This window comes from Manacus vitellinus, unplaced genomic scaffold (assembly GCF_001715985.3).
Source record: "Manacus vitellinus isolate BGI_N305 unplaced genomic scaffold, ASM171598v3 scaffold_36_pilon, whole genome shotgun sequence".
Classification (NCBI taxonomy): domain Eukaryota; kingdom Metazoa; phylum Chordata; class Aves; order Passeriformes; family Pipridae; genus Manacus; species Manacus vitellinus.
In genome coordinates, this window is record NW_021940508.1 from 6,853,050 (window position 1) to 6,867,927 (window position 14,878).

General features: G+C 53.8%; 2 protein-coding genes across 2 annotated transcripts; both read left to right on the plus strand.

Annotated features, from left to right (window-relative positions):
- Positions 1–263: 263 nt before the first annotated feature.
- Positions 264–3,307, plus strand: LOC103761158 (C-C motif chemokine 21-like). Its single transcript, XM_008927733.3, has 4 exons — positions 264–371; positions 879–999; positions 1,114–1,309; positions 1,633–3,307. The coding sequence occupies exons 1-3, from the start codon at positions 305–307 to the stop codon at positions 1,292–1,294; spliced, it is 369 nt and encodes a 122-aa protein (XP_008925981.1). The 5' UTR covers positions 264–304; the 3' UTR covers positions 1,295–1,309; positions 1,633–3,307.
- A 6,429-nt stretch (positions 3,308–9,736) lies between these two features.
- Positions 9,737–12,697, plus strand: LOC103761157 (C-C motif chemokine 19). Its single transcript, XM_018077215.1, has 4 exons — positions 9,737–9,844; positions 10,923–11,046; positions 11,399–11,495; positions 11,981–12,697. Exons 1-4 carry the CDS (start codon positions 9,787–9,789, stop codon positions 11,999–12,001), a joined length of 300 nt encoding a protein of 99 aa, XP_017932704.1. The 5' UTR covers positions 9,737–9,786; the 3' UTR covers positions 12,002–12,697.
- Positions 12,698–14,878: the final 2,181 nt, after the last annotated feature.

A 14,878-nucleotide genomic window follows, 5' to 3' on the forward strand; every position in this document is an offset into this window, starting at 1 on the left:
CACAAACTCATCTGACTGTGATGGAAGCTGTATCTCCAGTGTGTCCCCCACCTGGCACCCCCATGCTGTGATGGGCAGCTGGGAACAAGACAGGACGTGTCTGTAAAGGGGGGCTTGCAGCTTACAGGAATCCCCCACCCCCTACTTCTCCATCACCCAGCCCTCGGCTGCCTGGTGGGCTGCCTGCCAGGCTGGCCGAAATTGAAAGCAAAGCTCCAGAGATAAATAGGAGCAGCCTCTGCACGAGGCAGCAGTGTGTGTCCTGCTCCCCAGCCTTGCCCTGCTCAGCACCCGTGGCACCACCATGGCTCTCCGCCTCCTCCTGCCACTGCTGATGCTGGCTGCCACCCTCCTCTTTGCCCAGGCTCAAGGTGAGGGGCACAGAGACCTCCTGCCTGCTCCTATGGGATGGGGCAGGGAGTGTGGGTGCTCAGTGGGGTCTGCACAGGGTGCTGGGTGGTGCAGGGGGGTATTTGCAGTGTGTTTGGGTGTGGGGCTTGCAGTTGTGTGTAGGGATGTGTGTGTGTGTGTGCGTGTGTGCACGTGCATGTGGCTGATGGGGCAGCAGCACCTCGAGCTGAAAAGTGCAGGTGGGAGAACGAGGTTCAGTTTCTTTTCAAGGAGATCATCTCTGCCTCAGTTTCCCCTCCACCACCCTCTGATATGGTGTCTCATACTCCTGGGGCAGGGTTTAACCTGCAACTAAACACTGGGGTGGAGACATCCCAGGGTAGCCTCGGCCCAGGTGAGACCTCTCTACCTGCTGCCCAGCATCTCTCCCACCAAGCAAGCCCTTTATTGTAAGCCATCTCTGCTGTGCTGAAGGTACCTTGTCTTGTTCATAGTCAAAAAACCTACATCCCCTCCCTTGCTCACAGGACTTGAAAGCTCAGCTTCAGACTGCTGCCTGAAGAACAGCCAGAGAGCCGTTCCCATTCACGTGGCGACATCCTACAGAGTCCAGGGACCCGAGTCAGGATGTTTGCTGCGTGCTGTCGTGTAAGTACCCTGTGGCACTCAGGACCACCCAAAGCAGTTTGGCTCCAGACAAACCCTCCCTCTCCATGTCCTCCCACTGCTCACCCCCAAGCAAACCTTTCTACTGCACTGCAGGTTCACCACCAAGAGAGGCAAGAAAATCTGCTCCTCTCCCGACGACCCTGCTGTCCAGAAGGTGATGAAGTACGTGGACAAGAAGAATGACAAGGACAAGAAGAATGACAAGGACAAGAAGAAGGAACAGTCCCAGCGTTCTGGGGGCAGACCCAAGCGGCGGAGGCGGCAGCAGGTCTAAGTCAGGCCTGAAGAGGTAGGTGAGGGGAGAACAGAAGGGTGATGGGTTGAGGGCACTGCATGCCATCCCAGATCCTTCTGCATGACAGGGTGGGTGTTCAGCTCCTTATGCCAAGCCTGAGAGCTGCCAGAACCATAGCTGGAGTGTGGAGGCAGTTAAGGCACGGCTCTCTCCTGGTCTGTGCTTGCCTTGAAATCAACTTTGTTTCTGGAGCAGCTGGGACAAGGCAGTACTTGGGGACGGGCAAGGCATGCCACACAAGGGAATGGCCCCCAGCTGGGATGGGTGCTGTCTTTGAGACCCCCACCATCTCACTACCTCTTGCTTGCCTTCCTTAGGACAGATGCCTTCCCACTGATGACTGACCCACAGCCCGGCAATGGACATCCACAGACCACCCACCCACCTGCTGGCCCCGGGGCGAGAACGGGGCTGGCTGAGGGGGCTGCCCTCTGCCCCACAGCCTCCTTTGTGCTGCTGTGCCTGACACAGATATTCCCCAGTGGGACCCTCTGCACCGTCTGGGTGCTCTCAGCAAAGGGGGCACCCAGGTCCTTGCTTGCCCCATGGCCACACAGGTGGGGACTGGGACTCCGGTGGGAGCTGAGCCATGGCCTCGAGGGGAAAGTGGACAGCATTCCCACTGGAGGGCATTTCTTTAGCCTGGCAGGATGGCAGCTTTTCCTATGACTTTTTTGGGGGATTTTAGACACTTTTATTTATATTTGAAAACTGTGCTTTCATTCAGTCTTCCTGGAAGGCTTTCCTTCTGGCTCCTTGTGCTTCACAGAGTATCCTTTACGCTTCAGGCTGGCTTTTCTGGAAGACTGCTCTTACTTTTCTACCAAAAAAATGATAGGTGATTTTTATTTCCCTCTCACTTGTTTGCTTCTTTTCGGCTTACAGGGCTGTGGGGTGCCAGGCAGGTCCCAAGTCCCATGGTCCTTCTTGAGCTGCTTGCTGGGAACTTCCTTACAGGGCAATTAACAGGGGCTGAGATGGAAAGTTTGGGGGTGACAGTGTGACTCTCTGTCTGGGCTGTTCTAGTTTTTCCCTTCAGCTTTTATGATGCTCAGTTGCAGTGTAGTTCGGATAACGATAGCTACATTTTGTCCCTTTGGTCTTTTATTTTCTTTTTTTATGTGCAAAATTTCCATGAAATCAGAACAAATTGTTCATTTTAGTGGAATTATACCCTTTTAGCTCCCCTGGTTACAAAATTGCAACGGAATCGGAACAAATTGTTCATTTTAGTGGAACTTTACCCTTTTATCTCCCCTGCCATTGTGTGTGTCAGGGATTCAGTCACTATTAAGCCGAATGCTTAGTTTTCTGGGGGGGGGAAAAAGCCAGAAACTCTCAAATACTTTCTTACTAAATCTGAAAAACCCACATGGTGAAAGTGCACGCGAGGCTGTGAAAGTGGGGGAATAGGCGACTTCATAAAATTTATTGTAGACACCCTGCAGCTGTTTGAGAGAGGCTCTAACCCAAACCTTTAGTGAGAGAAGTCACTACCCAGAGGACAGTATTAGGTGAGACTGAAAGTAGAGGGGGGAAATGGCATCTCCCCGTGCTTAAGAAATCTGCCCCCAGCATGCCAAGAAGGAGCAAGTTGAACAGCTGTACCATAGCGGTGCTATTTGCTTGCAGAGACTTCAGACGTGGACTTTGGTCAGTAAAGGTCTATTAAGTCATATAAATGCAATAATAGGATTTGCAGAGCTTAACAGTATCAGCAAGGGCTGTGTGTTCGCTGGAGTAAAGCTTGTAGCTGAGTGTTTCTATCAAGCACGTTTATCTGGCTTGATTGCTTTATTAAGCAGGCATTTAGGTCTATTGTTTTAAGGCTGTATAAAGTAACTGTGAAGTCCAAGACACCAGCCCTGAGTACAGGACGGGTGCCGAGCTGTCTCCGTGCTGCCCTCTCCTCCACGTGGGAGCACGCAGCCGTCTGCCAGACCGGATTTTGGACAGGATGTGTGGCAATAAAATATATTCTTTATAACCAAACTCACTCGTTCCAGCTGTCATGATGGGCTTTGGTGGGTGGGCAGGGCTGCATGGTGGGGTGCTCTCCTCATCCCACACACCCTCATCGCTCAGATCTGGGCTTTTGCAGCCCACCTGTGCAATGCATCTCTGGGGTGCACGGGCTGGGAGCTGCTGGCACAGTGGAGAGGAGCTATGCAACTCCCTTCCCTTGCAGCTGTGTTGCCCAGCAAGCTGAAGACATCCTGGTTGCTCATCTGTCCTCGTAGAGGAGTTCTGAGGTGCCAGAAAACATGGGGCAAAACACAATTTCTTACACAACATCTTTGCTCATGGCCTGTCCCTCCAACTCCAACCCATCCCCGACTTGCACAACTTGTTCAAAGTAGGAGCTTTGTGCTGCCTTATGCTGTGGGAAAACAGCAATAAACCAAGTAATTAATGAGGCTGTGCTCTGGCCTGGGCTTTGCGCACTGGAGGCAGCCCTGTGTGTGTGCCGGGGACACGCTGTATCCAGCCCTGTGAGGCTGGCCCTGCCTCCTGACAGACTCCTTGCGCTGGTTCTGATGTCAGGGGATTGTGAAATGCTTGCGAAAACCCCCTAGAAAAGAGGTCCAGCTGAATACGTCTGCAATCACAAACAGATAAGCATGAGCAGACAGCAGGAGTGAGCCAGTGTGTGTGAAATGTGTCCTGGTGTTTGGTGGTTGTGCATATGTACAGAGCATGTGCGGTTTTTTGCCCTTTAAATACTAGGTCGGCACTAGGCTAAAACAGGTTAAAAAGACATGCCTGTGGTGATGCTTAAATTTACCCTAAAATTTACCCTAAGAGCAGGGTTTGTGGAAGAGTGCCAGAGTTTGTCCCATGCTCAAGAACAAAAAGCTGCTCAGGAAGGCACGTGTGAGCATGGACACAGATGCACAAATGCAAACAAACCCCTGCGTGCCTCTTCCTGTACACTCACAAGTGTTTGCACATTCCTTCCAGCTTTACTGCCAAATGCTGCTTTCAAGGAAAATAAGTGGCAGGGTTATTGGGAGCCTCTTGCTCGTGAGGTGGATAGTCGCAGTGCTGCCACGGGGAGATGGCATCAGGGAAACATCTATGAGGAGATTCCCTGTGAGAGGCAATCAGATCGGATTTGGAGCATTCAACAGGGACCAAAATTCCTTCTCCCCGAAGGAGCTGAATTCACGGACCCTAGCTGGGACAAATGATGTGAAGAAGGTGGTCTAAGACGATGCTGCAGTGAAGCAGCAGAAAAGGATTCACACAGTCATATCCCTGGGCAGGGCAAACCTGCTGCTTTGCCTCAGGTGCAAAGACAAGGGAGAGTGGACGCAATGTGTCCTGGGGCAGTGGGTGGGCAAGGGCTGTAAAAGCCCACCTAGAAATAAACCAGCCAGCAGGGAAGGAAAGAAAGTTGCAATGATGTCAAGTATTGTAAAAAGCTGGGAAAGTTTGGCCACCCTGGAGCAGAAAGGTTTCAGTGACAGCAGACAGAAAACAGGGTGTAGCCTAGAAAGTCTTGACCCCAGGCCAAATGATTAAGTCAAGTCATTAGCTGGCACAGACGATGCTCCGGGGGAGTTGTGCCGGCAGCGACGCGCGCTGGGCTGGGACGCCAGGCTGAGCTCCAGCAAGGCTCATCTGAAGACAGGCACACCAGCTCTGTCCCTCTGTCCCATGCCCTTTCCCAGAAGCAGGAGCAGACTATGCTGCAGCCCCCCGTGGGGGTCAAGGGCTGGTTTTGGGACCACATGGTGCTAGAGGGGCTCTAGTTTCCAAGAGAAGCTTCAATATGTTTTTTTGGTGCCCTCTCCACCAGCATTTACCTCCTAGGGCCTGCCATGGTCTTGAGAGAAGAGAGGAGGTGGGAAAGTGGGATTCTCACTCTTCCTGCCCCAAGGTATTTCCTAGTCCTGGCCATCCCTTGGCACACATCCTGTCTTAGAGGGAACAGCCCAGAGCTTCCTCTTAACCCTTTCATCACTGACATGTAGCTCCCAAGTGCCCTCCTTCCCCCATCCTCTGTGTTGCTGTCTGAGGAACCTTGGCTTCGGGGTGTGTCATACTGCCAGTCTTCCTTCCACCTCCCCAGATCCCAAAGTCCCTCTGCCTTCCTCCCATCCTGCTGGGCATTGCAGACCTGCTCCTTGGCTGCAGCTCTCCAAGGTGCTGTGTAAGAGCATCTGAGGATGTGCTGTGCTGGGGCCAATGTGAGCTGTGACTCAGGGCTGCAACAAAACAAGAACCCCACAGCCTCCCCTGCCCAAAGGAGCAGTGAGAGCAAGTTTTGTTCTATCCCGTGCACTTGTAGATCTTTCCCCAAGTGAATTTGGTGTGCAGCCCCACTGGGCATCCTTCCTGCCAAGCCACACAGGAGATGGCAAGGAAATTGCTGGTGGGCTGCTTTCTCTACAGGTCTTCAAGCTGTTCCCCAGCTATCCCCTCCTGAAATCTCTGGAGAGGTTGGAAATCAGGCAGCATAATGGCAGGGAGTCAGGGCTGGGGGCATACCACATGGTCACTGCCATCTTGGTGTGTTCACAGCATCCCTGGGGACATTTGCAGGAAGCACCAGGCTGAGACACTGTGCAGCTGAGGTGATGCTGAGGGACGCGTGTGTTGCAGGGGTCCTGGGGGAAGGTTGTTTGCCTGGGAGTGTCGAGGAAGACACAGCTGAAGGGTCTTGGTTCTGCTGCTCATCACTCCTGGTGACCTCAGCATCAATGACACTGAAAACAATGAGTGTCAGGGACAGAGCAGGAATTGGCACCATCTGATTCCTTCAGAGCCAGATCCTCAGGTTCATCTTTGCTCCCTCTGGGCAAAGGTATGACATGCTCTTTTTTCCCCCTTAACTCTATTTAAATCGGATTGACTGGGTTCGCTCAGCTAGAGGAGATCTACTGGGTCCTGGAGCCCCACAGGCTGGCTGAGGCCCTAATCCCAGTGGTCCACTGGGACGGGGAATGCGATGGGAGCCATGTGTGAGACTGCCTTGAGCCAGGCGTTGCAAGGGAAGTGGAAGCAGCTGCAATGTCTGCCCAGTATTTCCCAATCAGGTGAATGTAGCCAGGCCAGATCCTACCCCAGGGACTGGCTGTGCCTGGAATTTGCTGAAATTCCCCCTTTCCTCTTTCCAGCTCTGTAGCTTGGAGGTGGAAAGCAGACCACCAGCAGACATGCTGGGGAGCAGCTGTCCTGGGGGCTTCAGCAGCTCTCACATCTCCAGGAAGGTAGCAGCACGGCAGGCACTCCCTGAGAAAAGCCCAGGGATGAAGGTGATAACTCACCTGGTCTGTTTACATTTTGATGGGTTGGATTTCCAACAGGCATCATTAATTCCCTTTGATTTCCACTTTAATTAACAACTGTATTTTTGAGGTTTCTGCAGGGTAAGCGCTCATGGATGCTTCATGCTGCCTGTGGTGTCCTCGGGGCTGGAGCTTCAACGCTCCCTAATTGCTGTGGAAGAGGCTTAAATGGGTCAGTGCACACAATGCTCTTCCCTCATCCCAAATCCCCTGCCTGTGTGTGTCTGGGGACCATGGACCCTGAAACATCCCCTCTTCCCCATCTACACCATCTCTTCTGGTCCCTGAGGCTCAGCACTACAAGGGGGAGGGAATGACCTCCCTGCATGCCATGAGCATGCACTTCAGAGATGACCACTCTTTTCTTAGAAATCTCACTGACCCCAGTAAAGGGGGGGGGGAACATGTCACATTCCCCTTTCACAGTGAGAGTGGAAAGCCCCTTTCCTCACTCTCTGGTGCTCCTCCTGAGGAGCAGAGGCGTGGGAAGCAGATGTGCTTTCACCCACTTGGTTCCCAGACAGCTGCCAGGAGAAGGTAGAGGCTCCCTTTCCTGCTGTGTGTTGGCAGGGGCTGTGGGCAGCTCGAGGGGCAGGGGGACCCCTGCAGCCAAAGGGGTCTATTTCCAGGAGGATATATTCCCAACACAGCATGGTCCTTTTGGTGTTCAGCCGGTTGTGAGCCAGCAGCAGGCAGCAGCCCCTTTGTGCCAGGCAAGTGGCTGCAGACCCCCCTGCTTGCTCTGGGGACCAGGACCCAGCAGTGCCTGGAGGGGAGTCCAACAGCACAGGATCCCCAGCACTCCTTGCCAGCCCTTGGTCGTGCTCCAGGATTTGCCAAACCCACCCAATACGCAAGGAAGTGAGGGTTTGCTGTTGGGCAGCACCCCCAGCACCCCTTGCCAGTGGGTCAGGAATTCCGCTTTAGGACCTGCTTACATTGTCTTGCACCTTGCTCCATCTTACTGATAATTTACAAATTAGCTAAACTTGATTGAGCCAGATCAGACTGCAGCCCTCATGCATCAAAGCAAAGAGAAATTTGTCACTGCTCTTCCTCCTCTGTAAACTCATGCTTTTAAGAGCACGGCTCTGTGCATCTGAATTGAGTAGATCTCCCTTGATGCTTCTATCAGAATTTAACAAGGCAAAAAAGTTCACACAGCTGAAGGGCTGAGAGCAGTTCAGATGCATTTATTGTGTTGAGCCTTCCCTGCCTTGACCCTGGTCTAGGCATCACCTTAAAAATGCAGATTGACTGGCAAGGGAGGGGGTCACGGTATTCTGTTGCCAAAGGAAAACCAAACAAAAGCATTAGTGTGGGCTGTGCCCGTGGGTCAAGGCTCAGCTCTCAAGACCTCCTCTTCACAGGGTGCTCTTCATCAGACCAACCCCCAGTGAAGAACCAGTTCTGGGTTACGAGCAGTTGCTCCTGAAGGTCTGGCCACTAGCAGCTAGGAGCTGTCATCCTCCCTGCTGTGGCATATCTTTGGCAGCCCGCAGGAGACCAAGTGGAGACCAGGTCCCAGAGTCAGCTTGCATCCCCAAACCTGCAGGGAGCCTGGGGCTGATGACTGACACTAATCAGCCCCTGCCTAGTCCCTTCACCACAGCACTGGCTTGCCAGACCACAGTATCAGTCAGAGCCAATGCTCTCCTGGGGGAGGAGATGACCCCATATGTGATGCTGGTGCCAGTGCAGGGATGCAGCACCTTGTCTGGAGGCGTGGCTGGAGTCTCCTCTTGCTTCTTACCATGGAGGGAGGAAGAAGCAGAAGCAGATATCTCCTACTGTTGAGAGGAGCAAAGGGACCCACTGAGGTCGCTGGGTCACAGCTTTTTTTCTTGTACCCAGGAAGAAATTTCTCCACATGGAAAGGAGCTGTACAGCACTCTCCACCAAGGTGCAAGGACAAGCCAGAGCTTGAGTAAGGGAGAAGGTGGTGGCATGGAGGCTCTGCTCCAGGATTTGTTCACCCCTGTTGGGAAATATTTTTCCTACTGTCAGTGGGGATTTTTCTGAGTGCAACTGCTGCCTTTACATTTTGTCATGTCCCTGGGCCCCTCAAAGATGACCCTGGCTCTGGCATCTCTCCAAACCCCTACAAGGCAGCTACTGGCAACAGTGAGACCCCTTCATCCTTCCTTCCCTGGGCTGCACAACCCCAATGCTCTCAGCTTCCCACATAGCAGGGGCCAGGGCTGAAGCAGCCTGGTTTAAGGGGCATCACTTCAGGTGGCATTGGCACTGGCCCAGTGGTGAGTCACCATCCCAAGGAGGAACAGCTCCCATCCTTGCTCTCCTGTGAAGATCTGAAGCAGGAGTGCTGCTCTTCGCTCTCGGCAGTGCCCACGCAGAGGGTGAGCTGCTGGCACCCTGTGCCATGCACACAGCCTCCCTGGGGGATTTCTGCTCCTCCACGAGGAAAACCTGTTAACAGGAAGCTTTGTAGCTGCCTTTGGCCCTGAGCCCATTTGCTGGGACACCTGGTTGTGTTTTGGCATGTGAGGTCCCAGCCCTGGAGTGGAGCAGACTGACTGTCCTTTCCTCTATCTACCAGCTTTGGATGTGCCCCCCCACAGGCACTGGGGAGGGCAGGGGGAGACAGCCAGACTTCTGCAACCAGATGGGAAGGGGCTAAGGGGGAGGCAGACATCACTCCAGTACCCACATATACCCCAAAAATGGGGTCGAGAAAAGTTCCACCCACATAGCATCAAAGTGTTGAGCCTGTGCGATATCTAATGTGAATATCCCATAGATATCTTGGAAAAGGGACAGGGAAATATATGGTGTGGGACCACCCGTGTGACATCCCAGGGCCCTGAGATGCTTTCATAAGGTAAAGGGACCCTGGAGCTGCCTGGTCCTGATCAGAAACCCCTGTGGCCTGAGTGCAAGCAGATGAGAGGAAAAGAGAGGATTTGGCTCTGGGACCACAGAGCAGCTGGCTGCAGGGAATGCAGTGGTATATCTGGGAACTGTTCAAAGATTAAAATCCAGCCTGTGGCAAGACTTGTTGCAACTTCCCAACCCTCTTCTCCAAAAGAAAGTGAAAGCCACGGGCTGGAAGGGTATATAGGCAGCAGGGAGCAGCTGCAGCAGAGTGCAGGGAAGCTGTTCAGAGCTCACCTCTCCTGCCTGGAGCTCCTTCGCCTCCAGCCCATCCTCTGCAAAATGCAGCAGCTACATCTTCTCTGCCTCAGTCTCCTGGTGCTGGGATGTATCCTGGATGGTAAGAGGGAATCTCTCACGCTGCCTTTCCTGCAGAAGGGAGAGAATTCAGTTTCTGCCTCTCTTTTGCATTTGAGTTTTAGAGGGACTCATGGCTGAGGCTCTGTCACAGCCTTCCTGCATCCTCTGCTTGCAGCCTGTCCTAGGGGTACTTTGTCTTGCCCAAACTCCAGGTAGGGGCCTGCAGGGCTTTGGGGCTGGGAAGGTGTGTTTGGGCAAGGCTGTGGAGGAATCCTGCCTCCTGGTGCCTTAGCCCAGCTTGCATAAATTGGGCTGGGATAACTTTGGTCCAGTTCTCCCTAGTACACCTCAGGAGCACCCCTGTCACACTCTGGCTTGAGGCAGCCTCAGGGTAAGTGGCAGGACTGGGAGTGGGAGGGAAGGCATGTGTTAGGGCAGGGCCTATGTTTGAGAGGCTGCTGGTGTTGGACATGGGGTTTGCACTGGTCACAGCTGTCTGGATGGGTGACACCAGAACCTCTGTTCTGCAGTGCACAGGTGGGAAGTCCGGGCACCTTGTAGTGTTGTGCTACATCTTGCTGTAGGGGGTTACAGACATCCCTGGGCACTGCCAGCCTTGTTGGGCATTAGCAGTGAGTATAGCATTTGCTGTTAGTGTGACTGAGATCCCCTTCCCTGCAGAGAAGTGCAGGCAGTTGTATCCCTCAGCTGTCACAGGAATGATCAGTGCGGGGTGGGCTGGTGATGGGGTGACTGCCAAACCTATGACTGCCTCAGTAAACAAAGCTGAAGTCATCCCCAGTCCCTCGGGAATGGGTGCCTGTACTGCAGCATCCTGATGCGGACTAAACCCCCCCCCCCGTCCTGCTTTGCTTGCTGGGGTGCAGCAAAGGGGTGCAGGAGGGACCCAGTCATGCAGAAGGGTTGCCTTCTGCCTGTCTGCTGTCCCTCATCTCCTTTGCTTTCTGTTGGAAGGAGGCAAAGGGCTCCTGGCACGGGGGTGTGACAGCAATAAAGCTGGTGCCCCTGTGCCCAGCCTGGGCGCCCGGCTCCCCTCCAGGGAGGCTGGGAGCGGTGCCGCTGACCTCAGCCTGCGTGGTGTGTTCCTCCTCCTCCAGTGCACGGCGGGAACAACGTCCTCGACTGCTGCCTGCGGACAAAGGAGACGCCCATTCCATGGCGGATAGTGCAGGATTACCGGCTCCAGCTGGTGCAGGATGGCTGTGACATCCCCGCTACAGTGTAAGAGCCTGAGTGCTGACGGCTGAGGGACAAGAGCTTGTGATGGCCGAGGGACGGACCTTGCAGGGACCAGGGATGGAGGAAAGCAGGGTGGAGGAGGGATGCTGAGCTGGGTTTGAGAGAGAAACGAATGGGGAGGGTTGTGAAAGAGATCTTGGGGATCAAGAGTCTCAGTTAGAGGAGGACCAGCTGAGACGGGAAGCTATGGGACAAAAGTCAGTGAAGAAAGTCATCTAAAGGTAGAGATGGAGAAGGGCAGTGAGGGAGGCAGGGGGTGAGACTTTGAGCTGTTCTTGAGCACCCCAGGGTGTCCTGCTCACTACATTTTGTTTTTCCCTCATGGGCTTGGCAGATTCATCACCACAAGGGGCAAACGCCTCTGTGCCCCGCTCCAGTCCCCGTGGGTGATTCGTCTCCAAGAGAAGCTGGATGCGAGCTTTGCCAGGAAGGTAAGAACCATCCCTGTTCTCAGACAGGCATGAGGGCAGCCTGGGGGTTGATTTATCCACTGCCAAACAGGGATTTCCCAGTGTGATTGAGCTGCTGGGAAGAGCAGCCCAGGGACATGCTCTGCTGAGACATGGATACTTTGTCTTGGTCCCCATCTGTCCTCCCTCCAACTGGGGCCTCTCTGTCTCCTCTGTAGGCCCTCTTCCACCTCAAACAAATGAAGCCCTGGGGCTGTTGTCCACCCAGTGACACTCTTGGCTGAACCTGATGGGTGCCATGGCAAACAGCACTGGGAGCAAACCCTTCCCTGCTTCCACCCTGGAAGCTTGGAGTCTACTGTTTGTGCACCTTCATGAGGAGGGCTTGGGATGAGTTTAGTGGGCACTTGGCAAGCCCTGCCAGGTCCAAAGTGGAGGAAGGGACTCTGGAGAGGCTCCTGCCCCGAGTTGCACGCTAATAACAGTTGGGTTTTTCACTTCCCCAGGCCAAACCCCAGGGCAAATAGTCTCCAAAGAAGCCCATGGCTGGTACCAACACCTCGAGTGGGACCAGCTCCCAGTTGTGAATCTGATGCTAATGGAGCCAACCTGCTTCCACTTCCAGCCTCAGGGCTGACCCCCCTCAGGACTTGTGCCAGTGTGTGGGGCTGGGCAGCGCCCTGTCTGCTCTCTCCCTTTCCTTCTGTCTCTGATGTGACCCAAATACCTGTGTCAGGCTGAGCCAAGGGCTGTGGGACTCCTTTGGCTTTGTAGCCTGGAAGCTGATTGATGGACTGATCTGCAAGGCGAGTTTGGGCAGTCTCAGACTTCCCTTCAGCACAGCAGCTGTGACCTCCAGCTCTAGTTTGATCTGTTTGGTTTCCATTGTCAGCCCCAAGCATGACTCCTTCTGCATCCGTGGAAAAGGCTACTGGGATGGGACAGTGTTGGGGTGGAGGGAATGCTGGAGATGTTCCTCAATGGCCATGCACAACTTAGATGAACTTGGACAATGTATGGCCAATGTGGTTCCTCTCTCACTCCTGACTTCCTGGCACCATTTGCTGCCCTTCCTTGAAAGGGTAGAAATAGAGCCAGTAACATGGCAGCTGCAGAGCAGGCAGTGATGTTGCTCTTAGCCCCTTCTCTCCTCAGGGACATTGATCCCCCTCTCAAGTCCCCCAGCCTGGCACCACCTTCAAACCCTGTCCCGTGCCCATGCCTGGAGCACTCAGGTTATTTGCTGCTAGATCTGTTCATTGCAACTATTCTGTGTGTATGCTTCTTCTTTTCTCTCTTTTTTATTGTGCTGAGATTTTGTTAAATAAAAAGAAAAGACAGCAGGGAGTTGATGTGCCCCCGTGTTTGAGTCCGAAAGCCAGCGTGGAGCGTGGGGTGTGCAGCCAGCACTGCCTGCCATGCTGCAGTGGCAAGGGGGCTGTGCTGGGGGTGTGGGGGATGGGAAAGGCATTTTACAGGGGTGAAGGATGTTCTACAGCAGCTGGGCTGCAGGTCTCCCTTGAGAGTCTCTCAGCACCATGGTTGAAGCAGGTGCTCTGCTCTGCACTGCTCAGCCAGGCTGCTGGAGCACATCCTGGGGAGTATGTGTGCAGAGATGGGGTGGGAGGGAGCATGCCAGTATTGCACCATCCAGCCCAAACCTCTTCAGTCCTGCCAGTGCAGCTGCTGGGCTGGAGCTTCCCAGCTCTCAGCTCCCACAGAAGCACAGGACATGGAAGAACAGCTGCAGGAACAGGAGTTTTGTCCTTGCAGTAAATGGAAAGTGAGGCACAGTGTAGCAGGTTGGTGCCTGCTAGCAGCTGGAGTGCAGATGAGAAGAAAGGGCTTTTGGGGAAATGGAGGCTACTGAAGACATCCTGGGAGCATCAATGGATAAGGCACAGATGGCAGCCCACCAGCTCCTGCCTGTCATCAACAGTGGGATGAGAGTCCATAGCCATGTTCCTCCTGAGCCTTGGGTCTTCTGTGACTAGTGTCTTGCTGTCTTAAAGTGTCCTTATACCCCCTTTTGCCTAGGCCATGTGATTTTTGAACAAAGCTGTTCCATCCAGCTGAAATATGGGCTGAACACACAAGTAGAATTTGCATGGCCATCAGCCAGGCACCATTGTCTCCTCCCAAGCACCACAGTGTCAAATGTGACTGTCCTCACCATTAAATTAGTCAGGTTTGGTGTCAGCCAGCATGCCTGGGCACAGATTGCGACTGAGATGGCCCAGGGACTGGTTTTGAAGGCAGAGGGGACATGGCCACCAGGCCTCCTTGGTATGGCATCCATGGTGGTGCAGTGACTGGGGCTGTTCAAGCCAGGGAGCGTCCAGGCACCTGATCGCTTTTGCTGAGATCTCCTGAATGCAAGCTTAGCTCCATTCCTTCTCCTCCCCTGGTCGTCTGGCCCACTTGCTGGGGGCTTGTCTCTTTTTCAATTGTTCTCCCCTCTGGGGCACTCCTGGTGTGTGTGCACACGCAATGCCCCGGGCTAGGATGACTCTGAGCCTGAGTTTCCCATAGCATCAGCTCTGTCCCAGCTCATTAACTACACTGACAGCCCCAGCAATTCAATCCCAGGAAGAAGAAGAGAGGGAAGGTTGGTGTGGGAAAAGAGGCCAAGACAAACAGCATGAGTGGGAAATGAGGATAACTGGAGCTTGCTCGGACAGAAGCCCTCCCGCTGCTCGTTCACTGACCTGTGAGGGGACCGTGGCTGGGGAGAGGAAGCATGCTTGGCATGGATCTGCACTGAGGCTGAGCTGCTGCAGCTCTCAGGGAGAGGGTCCCTGTGAATGGCAGGGACTGCCAGAGGGGCTTAGATTGGGACAGATCAGATTCATCCTTGGCTGCAGGCTACCCTGACAAGAATGGTGTCCTGGACCAGAGAAGCTGAGGGAGAAGGGGCTTGCACTGACTTCTTAGATGTTGGAAGCAGATTTATCTACTTCCATCGGAGTTTGAGGGATGGCTTGGCCTACCTGCCTGCTATGGTTGCAAAGCCCATAGCTCCCATCTTTCCTGGGAGCTGTAAACCTGCCCTCCTCAGAGCAATGCAGCTGTTCACCACAGATCCCTGCCAGGTCCTTTTATGCTTTTTCTACCTTTTCTACCTTCTCAAGTGGGTGTTGATCCCTGTCCCAGCTCTGGCAGCAAGCTGCTCTTACTCCCAGGGAAGGATGAGAGTAGATGCTCTCCTGGACTAGGTATATTGTCTTGGCTCCTGTCCTCCGTACATTGTCTTGACTCCTGTCCTCCAGCCCTGCAGCTGTCCCCACTTCAGAGCCTGACTCTTGGAAATCTGTCTAAAACAAGCCAGGCTCAGTGCTTAGTAAACTAGGGAGTGAGTTTTTCTGATACAAAATGTCAACGATCTCTTCAGAGGAAAGCAACCA

Coding starts and splice junctions, on each gene's coding strand:
- LOC103761158 (XM_008927733.3), top strand. CDS start 305: ATGGCTCTCCGCCTCCTCCTGCCACTGCTGATGCTGGCTGCCACCCTC. Junction 372..878: donor CCTCTTTGCCCAGGCTCAAG/GTGAGGGGCACA, acceptor CCTTGCTCACAG/GACTTGAAAGCTCAGCTTCA. Junction 1,000..1,113: donor TGTTTGCTGCGTGCTGTCGT/GTAAGTACCCTG, acceptor ACTGCACTGCAG/GTTCACCACCAAGAGAGGCA.
- LOC103761157 (XM_018077215.1), top strand. CDS start 9,787: ATGCAGCAGCTACATCTTCTCTGCCTCAGTCTCCTGGTGCTGGGATGT. Junction 9,845..10,922: donor GCTGGGATGTATCCTGGATG/GTAAGAGGGAAT, acceptor CTCCTCCTCCAG/TGCACGGCGGGAACAACGTC. Junction 11,047..11,398: donor TGTGACATCCCCGCTACAGT/GTAAGAGCCTGA, acceptor TGGGCTTGGCAG/ATTCATCACCACAAGGGGCA.